General features: G+C 35.0%; 1 protein-coding gene across 1 annotated transcript in view; it reads right to left on the reverse strand.

Moving 5' to 3' along the window:
- Positions 1-23,121, reverse strand: part of TBC1D22A (TBC1 domain family member 22A) — a 140,311-nt gene that overhangs the window by 76,346 nt on the left and 40,844 nt on the right. The window contains exons 9-10 of the mRNA XM_041474591.1: positions 13,056-13,165; positions 3,317-3,392 (exon numbers count right to left, since the gene is read on the reverse strand). Of these exons, the coding sequence (XP_041330525.1) occupies positions 3,317-3,392; positions 13,056-13,165 (186 nt within the window). The remainder of the gene's footprint in view (positions 1-3,316; positions 3,393-13,055; positions 13,166-23,121) is intronic.

Raw genomic sequence — 23,121 nt, forward strand, 5'->3', positions numbered from 1 at the left:
ATCACCTTTCATACACTGGTAATCCATTACTATTAGCAAACAGAAGCAGTACAGGCTTCATCCACTCACACAGCTATTTATTACATCAAGATTTGCTTCACCATGCAGTTACCCAGCATCAAGAAATAATGTGACACAGTACCAACAGGAATATTACTTTCTTGCACAGTAACCTTAATGAGCACTTAGGCTAAGCATAGCAAATACAGATCATGAGGGCCTTTTCTAAAAAGCAAAGTCACTAAATTTATATGAGCCATACATTTCCCTTTAACTGAAGTATAGCAAACCCAGAATAAAAAGACAAAAGGAAAAAGGAAATTAAGAGAAAACCACAATATTCAATCAAACTATTCATGATTCCACCAAAAACCTAATAAATTCAGGATCCCTTAGCTGAGGCATCCAAAAGTTTATGACTGCAATACACAACTACCTTGTCTAATTAACAACTAATACTTTATTTTAATCTTAACATACCTTGGTGTGCTTTTCTTGTAAAAGAAAGTAACTAAGTAGACAATCTTCCAGACAAAAAGAAACAGCCCAAAGAATAATGAAAAATGTGTATCTTTACTACACAAAACTTTTAACTGGGCCCTTGTATTATAAAGGTTCTGATCAGCAATATAAAGTCCAGTTGACAGCTAATTACTAATGATATCCCTCTAGAGTCAGCACTAGGGCCAGTATCTTTGTTAAAAACTAATGATAGCATAGAATAGACTCTGTGTTTGCAAACGATACCAGATTGGGAAGAGTGCTTGACACACTGAAAGTGAGGGCTACTATTTAAGGAACATTGGCAAGCTAAAGGAATGGCTAAGACGAATGTCCTGAGATTCAGGAGAGGCAAGTGTCCTCTGATTGGGATGGAAAAGTGTCATCCAACAAGCACTGACTGGGCACTGCTTGATGGAAAGCAGCTCAGCCAAGAAGGACGTGGGGATCCTGCTGGACAGCAGGTTGTACCCAAGTCAATAATGTCCTTGCAGCAAGAAAGCCACACATTTGTCAGGCTTTCTAAGCAAGAAAGATGCCAACAGGTCAGGGGAAGTGATTCTTCCTCTGTATCCACCACGTGGGAAACCCTGTCTGCAGCATTACCTCCAGTGCTGTGACACTGGCACACATGAGCAAGGCCAGTGGGGAGCAGAGGAACCTGGAGCACTTCACACATGAGAGGAGGCTGGGAGAACTGGGCTTGCCCAGCCTTAAAGAGAAGTCTGTGAAAAGCTGCAACTACCTAAAGGGAGAATGCAGAGAATGTGAAGGCAAATTCTTCTCAGAGGTACACTGAGATTAAAAAAAAAGGTGGTGGACATGAGCTCCATTTAAAAAAATAATTATATATATAAAAATTAAAATGACAATGGAAGTAGTCAAACTTCCCAAAGAGTCCTACCCAAAGAAGCTGCAGAATTTCCATCCCCGGAATCACTCAAAACACAACAGAGCAAGACTCCACACAGCCTGCTCTAACTCAGCCCTGTCCCATTGGATAGAGTCATGAAGGCAAGGGCAAAGGCTTGCAACACTGACTTCCAGAGGCCCCATATAACCTAAGCAGTTCTACATGTCCACCAATATTTACTAGAAACACTCATGATGTCTACTGAAAACTACAAAAATATTTATAAAGACCTCACAGCTTTATTTTAAATTAGATAAAAAACAGGAACTCATACTTTACTTTCAGTTGCAAAGGATGATCAAAGAACAGTATAAGATGACACAACTATTTGTTACAACTGACTTATTTTTTTCAAGCGTGAAGCTTTAAAAATAATGCTTCCTAAACCTAATAATTGAGAGAAATTATTTAACTGTATCCCTAAAGCACTGAAAGTATAAATAAGACTTCAGCATTTCTTTTTTTCTTTAAAACAAACAATAATATATTGTATTAATACTTAATATTTTTATTCAATCGAACAACAGTTTACTATCAGAATGCTATTTCTAATTTTAAAAACTTGGTTGAAGAATTTATTTATATACATGTTCACTGACCAAGTTAAGGAAGTCTATTTATAGGAATTTTAATTATACACTTCATTTAATATATAATAATTTGCTTCTGAAATGTAAACATCAATTGATGCAAGACTAAAATTACATCTAAAAAATCACATTATGAAAAGTTAGATTATTTTTAAGGGAAAAATACACTGATTTAACAATATTTTTAACATAAATACTTAGTTACCCAATATACAGAAATATGCCCTTATATTTTTCATATTCACTGGCATTTTAAAAAAATGTATCTACAACAAAAAGTTTTACACACATTTAAGTTTATACTGTGATTTTACACAAACATTTTTCTCCTGCCCTTGGTTTTTGATCATTAAAAATACCTTAATATCCTAGAAAAGCACAACGACAATTATAAAATATTAAGAACGTACATACAAGCAGGCAAAATCTCCTATGACAAGCACAGGCACAAAAAAACCTCCACAGTATATGTAACAAAACCGGGGAATTAATGTTTCCAAGAAGATTATCAAATATAAAGCTACACAAGAAATATTTTTTCTAAGTCATCACTGACATGCTAGTGTTGCAAATATATGCCCGGTTCTGCTTGGCAACATTTTGTTAATACTCTGTTCATTAATTTAACAAACTACCAAGAGATTATGTTTAGAATGGGCAAGCATTATCTCTTGCATTTCATTTAATTAAACCCTGTTCTAGCTATATGACAGTCAGCATTTCATGAAAGGAATTACTTTAAGGATGAAGGTAAAATATTTCAAAGTGCGCTGCTTAAACATGAAAGAATAATCTAAAATTATCCCTGCACATACTGTAATTTATCTGTAAAATTAAAGATGTTATTTCCAGAGTTCATAATTAATTGGATTCCACAGAGAAATTATGCAGGCATTCCTGATAGCAAAATGATGCACAAAGGCACAAAACATAGTGCCTAAGGACAAGCATAAACAACCACTGTGACTTGCCTGCATTACAGCAACCATTGAGGCTTAATGGGAAACGAACACTGGCTGCCTTTTGGATGTGGTCATTACTCTGCTGCAAAGAAATTGCCATTGAATTTTGATTATATTGCCTTAATAAAAAGTAATGAAAGAGGCTCATGCTCTAGTGGCTTTCTTTTAAATGATACACGACAGGGATCCACAAAGGCCAGTGTGCCACCAGCCAATGATGACACCTCACCTGAGGAAGGCGACGTGACCGCTGCAGGTGACTGCAGTGATGGTGGCTTTTCTGGCAAACATTCTAACCAAACACTTTCAGTGTAACATCAGTTAGAAATTACTTTGCCTTTGAGACTTACCATCAATCCGACTAACAAGTTCTTCCAGCATTTTCACTTTCTTCTGGATTCCTGGCTGTGCAAATGTGTAGTTATCCTAAAGAGGAGACCACATACAAGTATTAGTTGCAGAAAAGCAAAAAAGGTTTCTTTTATTTCAATTCGTTTTCTTGATCCATGTATTTTTTTCTGTTTTTTTACAGTGTTTCTGTTTTGTGACTACATTTTCCAGGTCTGCTTCTACAGTAAAATAGTAAATCATCATTGTACAGTCCTGTGAGCCCCCACCTCTAACAAGCATAATCTGTAGAGCTATTCCCACATCAATTGCTCTCTACTTGCTAATCTAGTGAAGTTACCTTATTGCAGAAATCCAAGTAGCTTTACAAGGCTCTCATTTTACATGCCAAAATGTGCCATGTTAGATATTTTTAAGGTGATTTTTTTTCTTGAAATCTACAATTCTACAAATAATGTAGGAAATACGAAAATTTAGCCTATAATCAGAGGCAGGGAAAGAATTTGATCTTTTGAAGTACATAGTAATAACATCAAGCAGCATAAGAAATCAAAAGTCTGTTTTAATGTACTTATAACTGTTCTGAACCCAAGATTACAGTTAATATCATGAATCAAAATCTAACACACAAGCAATGTAGCTAAAAGGGCATTATATTTGTATATATTTATTTGAATGAATTAACTCTAAATGGATTTTTAATTTGTGGATTGCAGCTCTATAATATAGACTTGAGTTTGAAATAATGAGAGCAAGAAAGATAACTCAGCTTGAAACCCAAAGTGATCAATCTTTTTAAATAATGACATTATTTAAATATACAGCAATGTTTCTGAATATTTAATTGACAATCCCTCCATTCAGCTCATTTTGTTACAGTTGTCTTCCCATTGCTCTTGAGAGATTCAAGAAAAGAAAATTATACATACATATTTTAAAAGAAAATTGCTATGTAGAAGGTTTTTTTTGTGTAACCACCACATGCACAGAAAAGCAGAGTATAGGATGTTTTGCCTTAACTGCTACTGTTTGAGTAATTCCTTTATCAACTGGAGCTTATTAATCCCAAAATATTAATTTTTCTTGACTTTATTTCAAATTTTAACTTGGTCTTAGAGTGGAATAAATGATTATCATTTCATATATTTTATGTATCTGTTAATTTTCATGTTTTTCTATTTAAAACCAAAAAAAGTCTTATTGACTCTCTTGACTTTATTTACGTGGAGTTTTTTTAGGTTTTGTTTGACTTATGAAACTGAACTGCAATTTAATTTTCAAATTCTGTAAAACTGCTATAAAGTGTGAATCCTAAAAGTTCACAAGGCAAAATGATACACTAATAACTCTGTAAATTAAAGTACTTCACCCAACAAGCAATTTACAGTATCAGAAAGTATCAAAAAGTCTACTGTATGCTCTGATCACTTGTAACTGACCACAGTAACAGCTATTTTAAAAATTATAGCAGATTTTTCTACTAGTTTAGCAGTAGCCCTTTCACAGTAATTAATATTATAAATCAGTGTATAAACTAAAACAGTATGGATGAGGAAGCAAGAATAACCTGAATTTTTTTACTTTTCCACAATCACCAAGTAAAACAGGCAACAATTTCAGCTTGTTGACATTATTTCACAAACAGAACATGAGCATCCTTTTTAATGCAATAAAGCACCAAAACTAAAAGAATGGAAAGAGTCACACAGAATTCAGATCTATTACAATCTCATTTCAGGAAGAAAGAACTATCCCATGCACTGGAACACTGCCTTTTACACAAGTCTGACACACAGCTGGATTAGTCATGGATAATATCCAGGGCACAGCATCTTTAGGAAATCATAATCACTTTCTTTACAGAACGTACTCTAACAAGAAAAACTGTAATCACTTTTTTTTTGGTCACAAAATGTTTATATACTGTTCTATTTATTTATTTAAACAAAGTTAACTGGTGTTTCTAGAAGTAGTACTGCACTCAAAGTATAGTAGTAATTAAATACCAATTAAATGGTATTTAATTATTTCCTCTGTAACAGATCCTCTGTAAAAGAATGCTCCTGGATGTAACACTGAAAGTCAACACAGAGTTAAAACACCGGTGCTTCCATCATTAGTCTCTCCCCAGGTAGTGCAACTCTGGACTGTGATCTATGAATCTGAAACAACTTTCTTTCTCAAAGCCTAATTTACTCCATACAAACCTGGAAATGCAACCCAAAACTGCCATCTTGATTTGAAAATAGGTAAATTTGCTTCTCACTACATTTGATCTTTTGCCTATTTATTTCTCTGTTCATTATTTCAGCTGCAAATGAACACAGCTGGGGGTCACTCTTCTACTTGTGCTGACTCACCTAAACTGGAAAGATCTGTATTGGATTCCCCAGTACTCTCTTCTAATTAAACTGTGTTGTACATATGCCCTCCTGTGACACTGGTAGTTGACTTCCTGGAGTTTGTGAAACTGTGAGAAAGACTTTGAAAATGTAAAAGGTATTCTGTTACCCACTATTCTTGCTCCTTTTGTGCTTATAGACGAAGGAAAAATAGTAAAACAAAAAAAACCAAAAAACATGCCAAACTCATTAATTATTGCTCAGGGTTGTTGAGCCAAGACAATTATTTTCCCAATTACTTATGACTATTTCAGAGATTGTCTTTTGCTCATTATTGATGGTCAAAGTTTCAAATGAGGAAATATAAAAAAATTTCAGGATGAAACTAGGAGTTCACATAAAATATCTCTTATTTCCAAACACTGTTCTTGACAGTAAGCAATCACATATGACAAAGTATGTATGTACACCCCCATGATAAACATAAAAATTCATGCACTGGTGTGCAATGAATATGCAAATTCCTTGATGTACTACTCAGGTTCCAACACACTTTCAGTGAACTATGCTAACCCACTTCACAGCTGAATGGTTATAATATCTAGCTCAGACTGACACATAATTAGTTTCACCTTACAATACAGAAGGTTAGGACTTTATAATGTCACAAGAGATCAAAACTTGCATCAGCTTCAAATCTTTGTGCTAGTAGTCTGCATTTATTCTGCAGAAACTGGTATAACACCCTACTCCCCTGCAACGACAACTAGGTCTGGATTTCTCAAAACCTAGCTGCTATAATTTAAAACAAAATACTAACATTATAGACTTCACAGAACATTTTAAAAACTATTAAGCAATTCCTTCCTTTTTTAAGGGTAGAGAAATTTTGAATGGAAGAAACTTGGAAAAAAGCTCATAACAAATTAAACTGGGACTGTCCTCCCACAGAGGGCCAGGGAAAGAGAGACTTCATAGGCACTAGCTGAAGAAAATCCCTCATCTTTTTCTCTTAATAGGTGATGATGGGATAATTTTTAAAAAATAAGTAGCAAGCTGAAGAGGAATGGAAAACAATCTTTCATGACCTCATGAAGAAGAAACAGAGCCAGCCAAACTAAAAGGAAAAAAACACTGTCAGTAATTTGACATAATGACTGCAGCCAAGCAGAGGCGTAGGCACAATGCTTCCCATCTTTTCAGGTCATACACACTCTTCACCAACAGTGTACTGAAGAAAATATCAGAACCATTTCTAGAAGCAAATGGAAAGTTTTGACACAAAGTGCTCATATGTTGTTTGCTCACGTTTTATCAATGAGATCAGCACTTTTAAATACAGAGGATATACTAAGCAATCCATATAAATCATACAGACCTGGATGTCCATTTTCTCTACCAATGCATATTTAAGAACTGCCATGCATCAATTTAGTATGTTCAAGTGTAGTATCACATGAACAAATCTTATTTCTTATCCTCATTATGTCACAAAGAGATCTCCTGAATTCTTCTTTTTTACTCATTTAAGTACTTCATTCACATATTTCTGAATTCTCTAAGCAAACTCCTATTAAAAATCTTGGTTCACCTTGCTCAGAAAGTTATGCAAAAAGATAGGGGCAGGAGGGAGGGAAGCATGACACCAGATAATGATAGCCACTAAGTATATTAACACTGTCAGTGCGAGCACACTTCACCCAAAATGTTTCTTGAAGATAGATTATAATGTAAATTCACTCCTGAGTACTGCTCAGGATGGAGTGTGCATGCACAAGAACAAACACACAAGTGTGCTGAACTATCCTGCTGGCACAATCCATGGCATGTTCCATTATTACTCCAAGGCACTTTCTTTAGAAGAAAAGGTCTGTCAACCATTACAACTATTAAGACTTACTTTTCAAAATGCAAAATTTCCTAAGTAGTAGGAAAAATATTTACGAAGCATTGCAGCCCAAAATATTTTAAATTTTTAAAAACGGTACCTTACTTATTCCTACATAACAGGACAAAAAACCCCAACAGTTTATTAAAATGTAGGTACTGATTCTCGTGTTAGAGTAGCACCCATAGAGTCAGAACCAAAGATCCAACTTTCTACTGGTCTGTGTAGTCAAAACTCAGTTTAACCCACGTGGATGGACTATAAATTACAGAAACTGTTAAAGTAGCAATGACAAAAGAGCTCAGGGTATATTTTTGGATTACAGCATAGGCCAGGCAACAGTTTAAATCTGGATAAGAGTTAGAAATCATAAATACAAACATGTACAATTCCAAAAGCTGATGCTGCAAATTTTAGGTAGAGGATAAAATATTTTTATGCTGAAGTATACTGACAGCACAGTATACTTCATCTACTGATTACAAATAGATTTGCTGTCTTCCTGAAAATTTTACTCTCAGTGACAGGCTGGAAAACTACATTATTATGCAGAAACTTGTGCAGGAGTTCAATGAAAAGGTACAAAGAAAGCTATATTTGATCTATTTTTCCTCTAAAATAAACCAGGGAGGTCCTGTGAGGAATTTTCAGAAGACTTAATTCTGCACATTCTTCTCAACAACTGAAATCCATGTTCATGTTATTTATTGGATCCGGCTTTCCAAGCACCATTCCTTCCATCCATCCATCCATCCATCCATCCATCCATCCATCCATCCATCCATCCATCCTTCAGACATATGTAAGTAACAACTTTCCATAACCCAGGAGTAAGAACTCTGTAGGATTCCCTTTGAAGGTCATAAATCTTGCTATTTTATCAGACACAGAAATAGCTAATATGTACCTCAGCACACTCTAATCCCTGGATATGAATTATCTCACTATTCTAATAATTACCAGGCCCTGATAAATGATTATATTAATATTTTAGTGCTATTTTTAATACATGTGGTTAGATCATTATGCAATGCATGTATTTCCCCTTTGGTTATTTTATTACCAGTATACTTGAACTTAAAATGAAAAGTTATACTCTATTTTATACATGAACATTACATTTTCAGGTGGCACAGATCAATGTGAACTTTTTACTTGAATGTTAATGAGACACTATTGAGGAAAGTGTTATAAAGGACAATTTAGTAATAAAAAAAGAGTTAATAATCTGGATATATGGGAATGTCTACTTAATTACATGGAAAAAATACTCATGGGATAATTCTAGTTTTCCCATATGAACAGCCACAAATGAAAATACAAAAATGCTCATGCATCATCTACAGTTTAGAAGAGTTGTAAAGACAACCAGCTTTATCACACACATAGAAGATATATTTTGCATATGGCCACACAGCCTCAGCACCAGGTTTTCATAAATCAGCACAAACCAGCACATCTTGCAAGAATACAGGCTGGAGACGAGTTCTGTGCCAAAGGACCTGAAATCTCAGCAGACAGAAAGCTCAGACTGAGTCACTGGTGAGCCCTAACAAAGCCGGCCAGCAGACTGCTGGCCCATGGAGGGACGTGATTGGCTGCCCAAAGCCAAATCATCTGGAGCAAGCTGCTCAAGGCCATGTGGACTCTGGGTTTGAACTTCCAGAATGAGGATTCTACAACCTCTCTGACCAAACAGTTCCAGAGTTCAATCTTTACTGTGCAGATTTTCCTTCAAATGTTTAAAAATAATTTCTTGTATTTCAAGACCATATCTAAAATACCACATCCAGTTTTAAGGACCCTGATACAAGAAAAAGGTAATAAACTTCAGAATAAATTGAAGCAAGAGCAAAAGGTCACCAAGATCCTAAGAGAGATGGAGCACGTGTTCTTTGAGAGGTTGGGAAAACTGGGCTTGCTCAGCCTGAAGAAAAGACAGCTCCAGAAGCATCTAATCACAGCCTAATAAAACCTATGTTATCAAGATGACAAACCTCCATTTTCAATAGTGGTGCCCAGTGGGACAAGCAGCAAAGAGACAAGCAGCATAAACAAGAAATGTTCCATTGGGGAGAACCTTCAACATAAGGCCAAGGAAGCACTGGAATAGGTTAACCACCAGCGACTGTGAAGTCTCTGTCCTTGCAGGGCTCAACACCCAGCTGGACACAGCCCTGAGAAACTCAGTCTGACCTCAGAGCTGGGCCTACATTGTATAGAATTATCCCAAGTTCTTATGATTTCAAAAGATCTCATTTGTACTCCTGACATAAACAACAAGCAACTGCAGTGAGGCACAGTCCTTTTGGGACAAAAACTAAAGAAAAAATTCAGAGCATAGACTCAGGAAGCACTGGAAAGGAAAACCATTACATACATCATCATCCAAAATTGACTGTGATAAGACAGCTACAGAGTTCAAGATTAAATGATATTTTAGAAAAAGAAATTTACATTTAAAAACTCCTGGTATTTGTTAGATCAATTTTTAAAACTTTAATCAAACTGTGATATGACACATGTGCAGTCACTTAGAAGCCTAAACTTAGAGACAACCAACCGAGAAAGAAGATGCAAAGTAATCTAAGAACAAAAAATAGATTAAATTATCACGCAAGCTTAAACATTAACTACTGGAACAGTTCTGCAAACTCTCTAGCTTAAGCCAAAAACATACTTGCATAGGAACCTCCAGATGACAAAAAACAGCACAGAGCAATCTGCTAAAGCGACAGATGATCTGAACAAGATTTTATTTCTTCTCTCAGCTGAGAACTGTATGCATGTCAGGAAGTGACATGTTCTTTATTGCACAGGTCTTTATTGCACAGGTCTCTGTAGTTCAAAGATGCATTCTTATATTAAAAATACACAGTCACATTAGATACGTAAGGGAAGAAGGTAAGATGAGTGAGGAATGAAGAAATAATAGATACTATGTGTGGTACATCTCCAGCAAGAAAGGCATATGTCTTAATAACACCTTTGACAATTCAAGAATCAAGAAAATGAGACCATCTGGATAGACTGGAAAAATAAATTAGTTTTCTGTTAAGAATAACAAAGGGGTACAAATACAATCATACAATCATTCTTCCATTACACCCTTCTGCATTGAAAAGACAAAACACACAAAAAAATGTATCTAGCTCATATTAGCCAAAAATTTCACACGATGACCCTAACAGTTATCAAAGCGCACTCTTTAAACTTATGCAATACTGGTAGGGCAACATGAAATGGAAATTTATATTGACAAATAAGTTAATGGAAACACTCTGCAGAGATTCTTTGATTGCAGTTACCGCATGTCACATATCCCTGTACAGTTTATTCAGACATCTCAAGCAAAATCATCACATACAATACATAGGAGTCTTCTATCCCATATTTTCAGAGAGAAATGATTGTGCATCCAGAATGCAAATCAGCCAGAACTATAGCATTATACAATGAATCCACTGGGAATCTTTAAAGTTCATCTAGTCCCAACCTCCTGCTGTGGGCAGGGACAGCTCCAGCTCGATCACGCTGTTTTAAAGCCACATCAGCCCTGACCTCAAACACTTCCAGGAAGAGAACATCCACAACATCTTGGGGCTCCCTCATCATAGAAAATGTACTCCTTATGACCCATCTAAATCTACTCTGTTTTAAATGTTGCCCCTTGTCCTATCACTACAGGCCCTGGCAAAAAGTCTCTCTCCAGCTTTATTAAAAGCCCCTTTTAAGTATGAAAGGTTACAGTAACTTCTCCCCAGAGCCTTCTCTTCTCCAGGCTGAACAACCTCAATATTCTCAGCCTTTCCTCATGGGAGAGATGCTCCAGCCCTCTGATCACCTTCATGGCCCTCCTCTGAACTCACTCCAACAGGTCCACGTCTGCCCTGCGCTGGGGATCCCTGAAATGGCTGCAGCACTCCGGCTGGGCACTCACAAAAACCTGACAGAGGGGCAAAATCCCCTCCCTCACCTTGCTGCCCACCTGCCTTGCATGCAGCCCAGGACACAGCTGGCTTTCCGGGCTGCAAGTGCTCACTGCCAGTCCTGTCCACCAGTATCCCTAGTCCTTCTCTACAGGGAAGAGACAAACAACTCTACCAACAACTCTACCTGCAACTTCCTGACTGTTTTATCTGTTAAGTAAAGTGGTATCATCACAGAAAGGAAACAAAACAGGAGAATGGGAGAAGAAAAACAAGAAACCCTTTTATTTCAGCAGCACGGCAGTTGCACTGAATTAACTGTAACATCATTAGTCACACCACTAGCATAATCTTTCAAGCCTTCTTTTGATGGATGAGTGCATCCCTGAACACATCCAACACTACTCCATTTATATAACAGCTTAAATTTTCATTGATGCAGTTTAATTCCATTGCAATTGGTTTCCATATTTTGCTTCTCAGTACCTGATAGTTTTGTATGAAAACAGAATTTTAAGGAGAAATTGCCTAATCTGTGAACTTCCTTTCCTAAGGAAAAAATAAAGCAACAGGCCAGTGACAATGATGTTTCAGAAGCAGGTAAAACAGTCCGAAGGCTTGCATTTCTTTACCTGGCTTTCTTCCTTCCCAGTAGATTTCAAGCTCTCACTTTTTTTCTTTATAACTTTTCACATATTTTTGCTATGTTGTCAAATATTTTAAAATTTAGAAGGTCTGAGACATTGAAATAAGGAAACCAGCATTTATTACAGGAACTGATGTGGGAAAATGACTGTGAATTCCAAAAATGCTACACAAAACACTGAGCTTTAACCAGGAAAAATACACTTAAAACACCTTCAAAAAAGTTAAAGCCTTTTGTTGCTGACTCAATCCTAGAACCATTTTGTCAAAAATGAACTCTGTTACAAGGTTCAATTCCCAATGAGCCTTAGCCAATGAAACATTCATATTAAAATGTCATAGGAAAGAATGTTGTAGATACTTCTAATCTTCATAAACTTTTAAGCCCATTACAATTATTAGACTCCAACTTGCTGCCTGTAACAGAAAAATTGTGCCGTCATTTATAGCTTTTCCACAGAGAAAAAAATCTCAGTGAAGTAGCATAAGTACCAAGTTTTAAATGGGTATTTTAAAAATATGAAGATAATTTCAGGAACTATTAAGACAGCAATCACTTACAGGTTGCTATATTAACAACTGAAAAATTAATAAATAAGCCAGGTTTTTACCACCTCAGTGAGATTCTGAGCAACTAGTCTACATGCTTGGTAACAGATTTGCAAAACATCCATCTAGAACTGGACGTTTCTGTTCTGCTCTGAACAGCACACACAATGAAACATGCAGGCATTTTGATGAACAGAAGTTCCATGGGTTTTTTTTTCCTTTTCCCTTCTTTTATTTCTATGCCAAATTCACAGTGGATTTCTCCAATGGGAAAATCAACTTTTCTCCTGTTTTTCATAGATGCACTCTTTTTCAGCCTTAAAGTAGTTCAAAGCCATGATATTAATCAGTTAACTCCACTACTTACAGACAGGAAAAATCAATTTACCTGAATGCCATCAAGCAACTTGCTCATGCACCAATAACTGTCAGCTTCTATGTTCTGCAGTACTTCTTCAGGTAGACTGGAAACATCAAAATTTTCCACTTCTTCTCCTTCTGTTTCAGGAAAAGAGAGAGAAAGACAAGTCAATGAAGTGCACAGAATAAGTAAAGCAAATATGAGGAAAATAATTGAAAACAAAGACAACCACTTATCTTCTAGTCAGAAACCAATGCACATTTACTTTAACAGGGCCTAAATGAATCATTTATTGCTTAACTGTGTCATCTAATGGCTTTAAATGTTAATGAATACTTAATTTCTTGCACACTGCGAAAATCTCAAATCATGCCTGGTTAACCAGAATTAATATATAATAAATCACTTTATTCTAAACATTTCACACCTGAAAGAGGATCAGAAGCACTTTGAGAGCCCTCAAGCTATATATGAACAATCCCTGAAGAAGATGACTATGTTTGCACCACGCACAGAATGTGCAAATATGTTGCCAGTCTTCACAGAAGAAAAAGCCCTGAAAATTCTTCTCAGAAAAGCACTGAACTACAGCTTGAATTTAGAAAAGAAAAACCTTTCCAAATAGAAAAGAAAATTAATGATGTATCTACTACAGCAGGAAACAAAACTTTGGTACATCTTACACATATTAATTCACAAAAAAAGTCTTACAGTTACAGAGTTTATTTTATTTTCATAAATCAGTGCCCCACTGGGAAAAAAATTTCTTGTTAATATTTATAACTTTCATTTTAATATTTCAAATAGCAAAAAAAGAAGCAACCCATTCTCACTCTGTCTCACTATGTCTAGAGAAAAAAAAACAGTAAATGTACCAGAGTTCCTCGTATTTATATAAAACACAAACATATACTGAAGTGTCTTCCCTTTGAATGAAGTCTTCAGGCCCTCTCCACCTAACAAATGCTGAAAGAATGAGATTACAACTACTTTGACAATGTGCTCCTTTGCAAATTTTCTGCCTTGAAGCACCTTTTCTTTTCATGACACTGGTATGACATTTCTGAAAGAAAAGTTAGCTGTAAACCATAGCACAACACACATGGGTATGAAAAGATAACAAATGAAAAAGACTTTTTATGTTCTCTTTCTCATCTTTCTTATCTTACCTCATTTTTGTCTCTCTCTTTCAAAATCTACCATTTCGCACTATATTCTCACATCAGGTTTTAAACCAACAAAAAAGCTGAAGATCCATATAAACCTCAAAGTGGGCATCTTCACCTCCCTTCACAGCCAACAAAGAAGACCAAGAAGTGACAGAGTACTACCTGACTTGTTCTAAACTAGAAAGATAAATAAATCAGATGAATCACATTTTTAAAAAATCTTGCTTCTCAGCATTAGCTATAATTTGCTCTTAAAAGGATTGTCTCAGAATGCAGACCTTTAAACTGTGGAAGTCTAAACTAAGCTGAAATAAAGCTTAAAAAACACCCACCAAATGATCTACTGCCCTGTGACTGAACTACCTGCAAGTTGTAAGAAAACCAGTGCAGTTTGTAGGCAGGCTAAATGATGCAACCTGGACAGCAACAACACTCCAGCATTAATATTTTGGAAAAACTAGATTCTTATTGTTCTAATAAAGATGGATTATCAAACTAGAATGACCAATTTTTATTCCCCTCAGAAAATACAATATAGCTTTTAAGAAAGCTAAATTATCTTTCAATGGTTCCAATTACTGTTCATGAGAGGTATGTTCTCCAAGCACAAAGAGGAAGTCAGGACAGGCCTTTCTGAAAAGAACACAGGTCTGACACAAGTTTACTACTCTAAGTAAAATTGTCATTATTCCACAGGGAACAACAACAGATGTAGATAGCTTTTAGGAATCTTTCTTCACTGAAAGAATTGGCAGTCTCCAATTATAATGTTACAGAACAAATGCTCAGCCATTACAGACATAAAAATAGCAGGTTTATGTAGTACTTGTCCTGCTGTCTTGTTTTGCCTCCCCTCTGAAGATCTATCCAAGAACATTTTGCTTTTCTGTGGCTTAAAGAGACTGATCTTTAGAATTTCCATAAGCCTCTTAAACACAAAATAGTTATTCAAGATCTTTTATATGTTCTTTAAATATATAAGCTACTTTTAGACCAATTTTCAATCTCATTGTGCTTTCAATGCATCACACTAAGTCATCTCTTCTAAAGACAGATAATAAAGTTTTGAAATTAAAAAGATCTAATTAAGTGTTTCAGACAACTCAGTTTTATTTCTATTGTACTCTAGCAGTATTTCCCCTGTGTAAAGCAACTGTGTCAAACTTTGGCTTAAAATTCTGCAACCATGTATTTCAACAAATAAATCTAATTACTTGAAGCTATAATACAATACAGCTTCATTAAATCAGCTAAGATGTATATTTTTGGATATGTTAACTGGTACTTCTTGATTCAAATGTGGTCTATGATGAAGAAGGAGCAGCGCTGTGGAACCACCCAAGAACTCTTCTAATAAAGATGGCACAGCATCACAAAAGCAAAGCCTCAAACAAGGAAGTGCTCAGTGATGTCAATGGTTTCTGCTGCACCAATCCACCTTACCTCGCTACACTTCACTGAGGAAGTTCAAACTGACACTGAATATCCAAAGAACCCTTTTCCAAAGTACAAATGAAATTTTAAAAGGCCATCCCTTTTGACAAGCTCCAATTAAGGAACATTTGATTGGCAGAATGCTATGCAAAATCATAATCTACATATTTAGAATTTATTCATTTATTTGGGTATGCACATAGTGCAAAATGTTTCTTTTCCTCTGCAGTTTTAAGGAGAAAAGCAGTCAAGCCCCATGTTGCTCTCTCTCTTTTTTTTTCTTTTTTTTTCCTTTCTTTTTCTTAGTTGGATGAAGAAATAAACAAGAAAAGTTCTATAAAAGTTCTGAAAGAAAGACCACAAGGGATTTCAGAAAAAAACAGAAGGAAAAATGACAAAACACCCATCCCAAAAGTATGTAAGACATCATTTGTGCTTGAGAACATAATTGCATTTTCTGGTTTTAAATAACTTTAGATTTCTTTTCAATGAGTGAAATCTGAATGGACAGTAACATAAAGACTGAATAAAAGAATGTGGACAGAAATAGCAGGCCAGTGTGTGCAATATCTGGGGGAAAAAGATCACTGCCTAAAACTTCCCAATTATGAAGTCTTACAGTTTCCTGTGGAGATCTTTATCATATTATCTATACAACTGTAAAAGACAGGAAAATGCCTGGTTGCCTGAAGGAGAACTGTTGTAGCATGGAGTCTATGACATGCTGATCTGAATATGTGCATTGCTCTAAGCATGGTATTAGCTCTTCTTTACTCACTCCCAGGGTATGCTTCTAAAACTTCCCACCATGCAAAAAGACTAAGTTTGTCTAAACAGCTCTAACTGTATCCACTCACAAAGGCAGAGACATAAGGATAAAATCAAAATTTAAAAAAATACTGCTTACAGCTACTTACAGATTTAGTTTCCCAATGACAGCAGAAGGTAAACATGCTAAACAGCTTGCCTCCATTAAAAGTAGATTTCAATTCAAGATTAAGCCTAATGGATGATTTTCATTGAAGTTGTTCAGAATGTTAAAATTAAGTTCACAACTGATCTTTGTCTTTTAGCTGTAATAGACTTCTTCTAAAGAGTGCTGGAATTTTAACTTTTCAGTACAGATCAGGGGTTAAAATACATGCAACCAACAAAAAGGTAGTCTGCATTCAGAACTTCTCTAAACCTGCTACTGACACCAAAACTCAGTCTTTATAAAGTGTGAAAAAAATGAATGTAACTTGATAGTTTTCATACTTCATTACACCAAGCAAGTTCCTACAAAAGATATCTCCATTAAATAAAGCACACATTCTCTCAAAGGATTTTTTTAATGAAACAAACATTTAATTGTGTTACTAATGTTTTAACTTAAGCTTTTTATCTTGAAATTGCTTCTCAACACACAGAATCAGCAAAACTCAGATGAATTCACTGAAGTGTGAGGTAGGGGATAAAATGGGATGGCAGGGTAAAAAAGACCTAGTGCTGAAGCCCAAAACAGACTGCAATATCACCAATAAATTATGATTGCTCTTTACATACACTCAATATACAAAATAATACATAAAAACATGAGATCAGTTAATGAGCTGAACATTTTAATTTTGGAGATTTTTTAGCACTATTTTGTGTGAATGTAGAAAAAGCATTACCACATACAAGAAGTCCCCATAACGTTATCTCTTGCAGCAGTGCAAGGAAACCATTCTGACCACAGATGCACAGGTGTTTCTCTGTATAAAGCGTACTGTGCTGCTATCTACTTCAGATGTCACAGCTTCAGGCAGACCTAACATAAAGGTTACCACCGAGTATGCAATGTACAAATAAAATCATACACACATGACTGCATGCAGAGATGCACAGCAATATTTCTACACTAGATCTTACATATTCCACTCCAAATTCAGCTTTCAAAAAGCCTTATGAAACACCTATTCAGTGACTGCTGCACTAAGGCAATGTCTTTCTAAGAAGATCAGGACATAATAGAGCATTTAAATGTAAATTATTTCAGTAACAACTGCCTAATTAAATATGTATATTACCATATCAATATCTCCCATTGAAAAAGTCCTAGTTACATATTAATCTCGACAGAAATAGCTCTTGAGCTGTTAAGGATGAATCACCAAAGTAAAACCTTCTCTCTTCTCTGTGGTGCTGCAGTCACAAAGGTAAAATTTAAAAAAAAAACTTTAATAATCTCATCAGTCCTGGCTTACGTAAACATGACCTTACTTCATTTCAAATATTCTCCTATAACCAGTCATGTTCTCACATACATGATATATTGACAAGTTGTCTATTTTAACATTGTTAATAATCTTACATTTGTTTCCAATTGATCCTCCACAATATCCTTCAAATGCAATAGGAAGCAAGATAAATATCTTTATACACCAGTGTAAGAATGGTGTTTCAAACATTAATCATTATATTCATATGAATTCTCTAAATAATTTTGCTGCACATGGCGACTGTTACAATCTTGTGTGACCTGGCAAGCAAGGTAAATCATCCTGTCCAAAAACACCGTCACATGGACTGAACTTCTATGCTCATCAAAATTAACGTATGACCCTGCAAATACCCTCAAATTGCTCTGCCACAAAGCGTATATACTTCATACACTTTTCCTTTAATTCCTGATTCTGTATGAAAGTAATCAGTAAAACATTCAGAGACTTCCTTTAGTGGTCCTACATTGCTTGCCAGTAAGATCTTTTCTACCCAGGCTTTTCCTTGGCTAGATTTTAATTATCTATTTTTCTTCCTCACTAAATAATCCAGAATTTGCCTTTATTTCATATTCATAACCCACTGCACATATATACAAAAAAAAGACGTGTTTTTAAGGAATTTAATGGTGAATTTATTTGAAAAATGGAAACTCTCAGGTCACATTGCAAATTAAACAAGACATAGGCTGCAGGCTGAGATTACTGCTTCATGAGTCAGACAGGAGGAAGATTAAAAGCTCTATGGCCAAAACAGGGTACAAAGGAGAATTAAGTAATACCGGTGGTGCCAACATATCTTTGACTCACAGAACTTGCATAATGCCAAATACAGGACTGAGAACCTCTTCCACACAGGTGAGAAATCAGCCAGTAAATGCAGTTTGAAATTAGATGAGTATAAGCCACATCCTTGGGCATGACATTATTATGAAACAGAAGCCTTGAAAGCTTGTAAGATGGCAGCTCGCATTAAAAACAGATTTCAGCAACAATGAACACAATGATCAGAACAAATTCTTCTCATAGTACTCACTTCACTGGGTTTACTACTCTCAACCAAAAGAGCTTGCCAGGGAGAAACTGTGCATGTAACACCAAATTAAGGGACTTGTAATTAGCAACCAGTATGCATGGTGAGCACAGGATGCTGATGAGTATTTTCTTAGAATGCCACATAAGGGAATTCCCTGAGAAATCCAAAAGGTGCTTGGAGATTAGGAAATGAAAGATTAAAGGTTGAACATGTCTCCCACATTGCATTTTTAATTAACTAGTTTGTGCTTTATCATTTAACTTTTTAAAGCAACACACATATCCACAAAGACATAGAGACAAAACACCAGGTGTGGGACAAGAGCAAACCATAGTGTGGTCAAAAAAGTTTAAAGCAAACCTCAGGAACACTGGTTCCCTGTGTTCAGGTATGGGATTGATTAGAGACTTAATTCAGAACTATCACCCTAGCACTGGAAAAGCCTTCAAAGAGAATCTATAAATTAATGTAGCTTTGAAAAAGAACTATTTATTTGAGATGGAAAAAAGTCAACTGCACTAAAAGCTACAACATATTTAAAAGATAAAGAAACAGACATCTCTATCTGCATATGCAGGGGTGAACTTTAAAAGTACTTCAAAAGAAAGAACTTTAAAATTAATACTTTGTTACTGAAAATATTAAAAAAAAAGAGAGAAAAGTAAAAAAAAAGAAATTGTCTTGCATGTAATTACATAATAATAGAAGGATGGCAAAGCGAACTCGTTTGAACAACTTCATAAATAGCAATATGTTTAATACATTTTCTGGAAAACTTAAAAAGCTCAAAGGTTCAACTCTAACTTGGGTAAATATAAAAGCAATATAAATTATCCAACAACTTGTATGTGAATATAAAAACTACTAAAAAATTCAGAAATATAATTTTGCCCAAGACTGAAGACTCAAAAATTTGCCACTGTCACAACAGCTCATCAACAATTTACATATGACCATAACTCTCTGTAAGTAAAATTTCGCTCACTCATGAAACAATTTTTATTTTAACCTATTAATGTCATTTGAATGGCATAACAAAACAACTTCTCAAAGTAAAATGGGCAGCAGAGGAAACAACTGTCCCTCATGCCCACGTGTCTGTGACTGTGGCAGTTTCCTGCAACCCACACTGTGCAATATCCAATTTTCAATTGGATATATATCAATTTCCTTAACCAAAATTACATGCTTCTGTGTTTTGTAATCTCCCACATCATTCACGGCTAATAAGAAATCCACCTAACAGATTTATTGCCTTATTTACAACAGAAATTAAGTAATATCCATTATTCCTGCTTTTTAGCACAAACTGCAAATACTGAATTTGAAGAAGCAAATTTGAGGAGAATGCACTCCACAGGGAAAAACTACTTCTTCTACTGCTTAATTGCTGAACGCATTCCTTAACTACCTTAATCTGCTGTGACTTACACTTTCCTAATGGAACTGCTAAGTATGCTGCCGAGGCAAAAAAGCCACAAGGCTTGCTTATTTCATAAAATTCAAACATACATTTATATATTGCATAAGTATTTATTGTCAAGATAAAGAAATACCTCGAGGAAAAAAAAAAAAGCCTGCTCTGTCTGTTCAAAAATAATAGTATGATCTCTGATTTTCTCCAGCAGTGTTACTGTAAGAAAGGTAGTTCTCTGTAAATTTCAGTCATACCACAGTAAATTTTTATGTCATAATTAACTAAAGATGGAACACACAAATGAGTTCACAAATGTTTTTGATGAAAACGCAATAGATACACCAATTTTTTTAAAGTACTGGGGTTTGTCAAAATGAATGTTCTATAAAAGCATGAACGACTTTCTGCTTCTATGAAGTAATGTAATGAAAGCCTACAGAAGAAAAACTGTTTTACAAGAAAACTTTTTTCCCTTTTTTTCATTCTTGTGCTCAAGTACATAATTTTTCACTTCTCTTTTAAAAATTTGTTTTCCACAGCTTAAAGTAAAATTTAAATTATCATATTTCTCAAATAAGAAACCAGCAAAATATCCCCATGCTAAGGAAAAAGCCAATTACTTCATTACTATGATTAAAAATGGTTTACATTTAAATTACAAATTTGAATTCAATCTGAAATTGCATTCAAATTGAAGTTTCAGCACACTAACTTCTGACAAATTTATGTGTATTGGTTGACACCTATAAATTATTAACTAACCATGTATCTCATTGAAAATAAGACAAAAAATTTTTCTTACAATTCTTTTTAAAGGACTGATCCACCAAATTGATCCACCAAATTTGAAAATCTTGTCTTAGATGTTCAGCTACTACTGATCTATGCAACAGGATTGGAATGTTATGCTTCTGGCATTTGTAAAGCATGTTGTCATTGCTTAAGCATTGTTCTTTCTCTTTTAGCTTTTCTTCCCACAAGTTACTTTATACTAAACACACAAAGCTGTGATATTTGGATGTCAAAAGCCACTTTTAATGGCACAAAAGCCATTAAATTAATTTCCCAGTCTGTTGGAAAGCATTCTTGAGAAGTCTTAGATCTGGAAGTATAAGCACTTCTGTGTTGCTTCACTGAAGAGAGATGATCACTAATTATAGCTATATGGAGACCATGGGGAGAGGAGAAATAAGAATGCAGAAGCCAAAACTAAAATATGCTGCTCCCTTTGGAATACATGTCTCTCCCATAGCTATATTTATTGCAATTAACTTCCTTCTTCACAATTCTCCCATTTTTATACGTGAAGAAATTTTTTGGCTTCTCTTCAATTTTAGTTTACTGCTTCTACCACTATTCAAGATTTTTTTTTCTATTTATTCCCAATATTTCCAGTCTCTAGTTTCAAACAGAATACCCTTCACTAATGTCTCGTTACTTCCTCATAGTATGAGTCTATTAGTTTCTTAATTGCCTTCAAAAATAAGACAATATAAACCACAAAATGTATTTCAAACTTGGAAAATGCACCGGTTTTTGCATTAGCATTCATATTATAAAATTAATTTCATTTTTAAAACACTGGGAGTGTGCACTAAGCATCATTAAATACCACATATTCTTTAGACAGATACATCTGAAAATTTAGAAACACACATATAGATGCAAAACAAACTTTAAAAGCAGGTAATTTAAATCCACATCATCCTAGGCAGTAAAAGAAGACTTTCATTGACAGATTTGTTTTAATATATACATGGGGAACTACAATTCTTTTTTTCTCAAGTTCTTTTTAGTATACATCAGAGAAGAAAAAAAAAGCAAACTTGAATGATACAAACTTGAATGATTTAAAAGACAAATCTGAGTTAGGTGAAAACATCAAACACTTCAAATCAATAGTAAGTCTAGAGCTGACTTATTTATTCTGATTACTTACAACAGAAGTTTGAGTAGTCCCATTTGACCAAAGAATTTTTTTATTAATTCAGAGATTTCTTCTATATATATCTCTTATAGAAAAAATTGAAATGAACACCTCTTATTCTGCCCGTAAGACAGGATTTAGAAAGTTCCTCACAAGAAATATCTAAGCAAAAATCCATACAATCTCCTGCTATGAGGTGGTATTTTATAGGTTCCACCAGATCTCTTTCAGACTTTTTGCCTCTTTGATAGACTTCCAGACACTAATATGGTTGAAGAAATTTTTATTAGTAACTTTCAAGTTCCTACTTGGCTTTTCCTCTGAAGTGCAAAACTATGACAGCCATCTAAAAGATGGGCTTTACAAGGGCTTGAACTCCCCAGTTACTTTTTTTAAAAGTATTCACTCTAAATCACAGCTTTTCCACAAAAATTCAATGGAGGGTGGGCCATACACCGTAGTGTGCTGGTCAGTATCCTCAAGACACACATCTTTGGTATGATATGAAAGCATGCAATAAATATTTAAAACAAACAGAAAAAAAAAACAAATTAAAATAAAGGCTAATTAACCCAAAACACTGAATTCCACCTACAGATGCCTCCACTCACAAGAATGGGGAGTGCAGTACAACAAATAACAAGAAGCTGTAAGTTTAAGGAAACATAATCCAATTATTTTTGCTCCAACATCAATAAGAAAACTTTGTAATGTTAGAAAGAGTAGAAAGATGATTGGAATCTCACACCTACAGAGGTAGTCAAAAACATTTTTTATAAATTGGCAACTGCCAATTTTTCCGTTCCTATCTTATGCCACCAGAGATTAAAAATTTTCATTTAATTCCCTACTTCACAGGACAGCCAG

Source organism: Pyrgilauda ruficollis, unplaced genomic scaffold (genome assembly GCF_017590135.1).
Source record: "Pyrgilauda ruficollis isolate IOZ18807 unplaced genomic scaffold, ASM1759013v1 scaffold33, whole genome shotgun sequence".
NCBI lineage: Eukaryota > Metazoa > Chordata > Aves > Passeriformes > Passeridae > Pyrgilauda > Pyrgilauda ruficollis.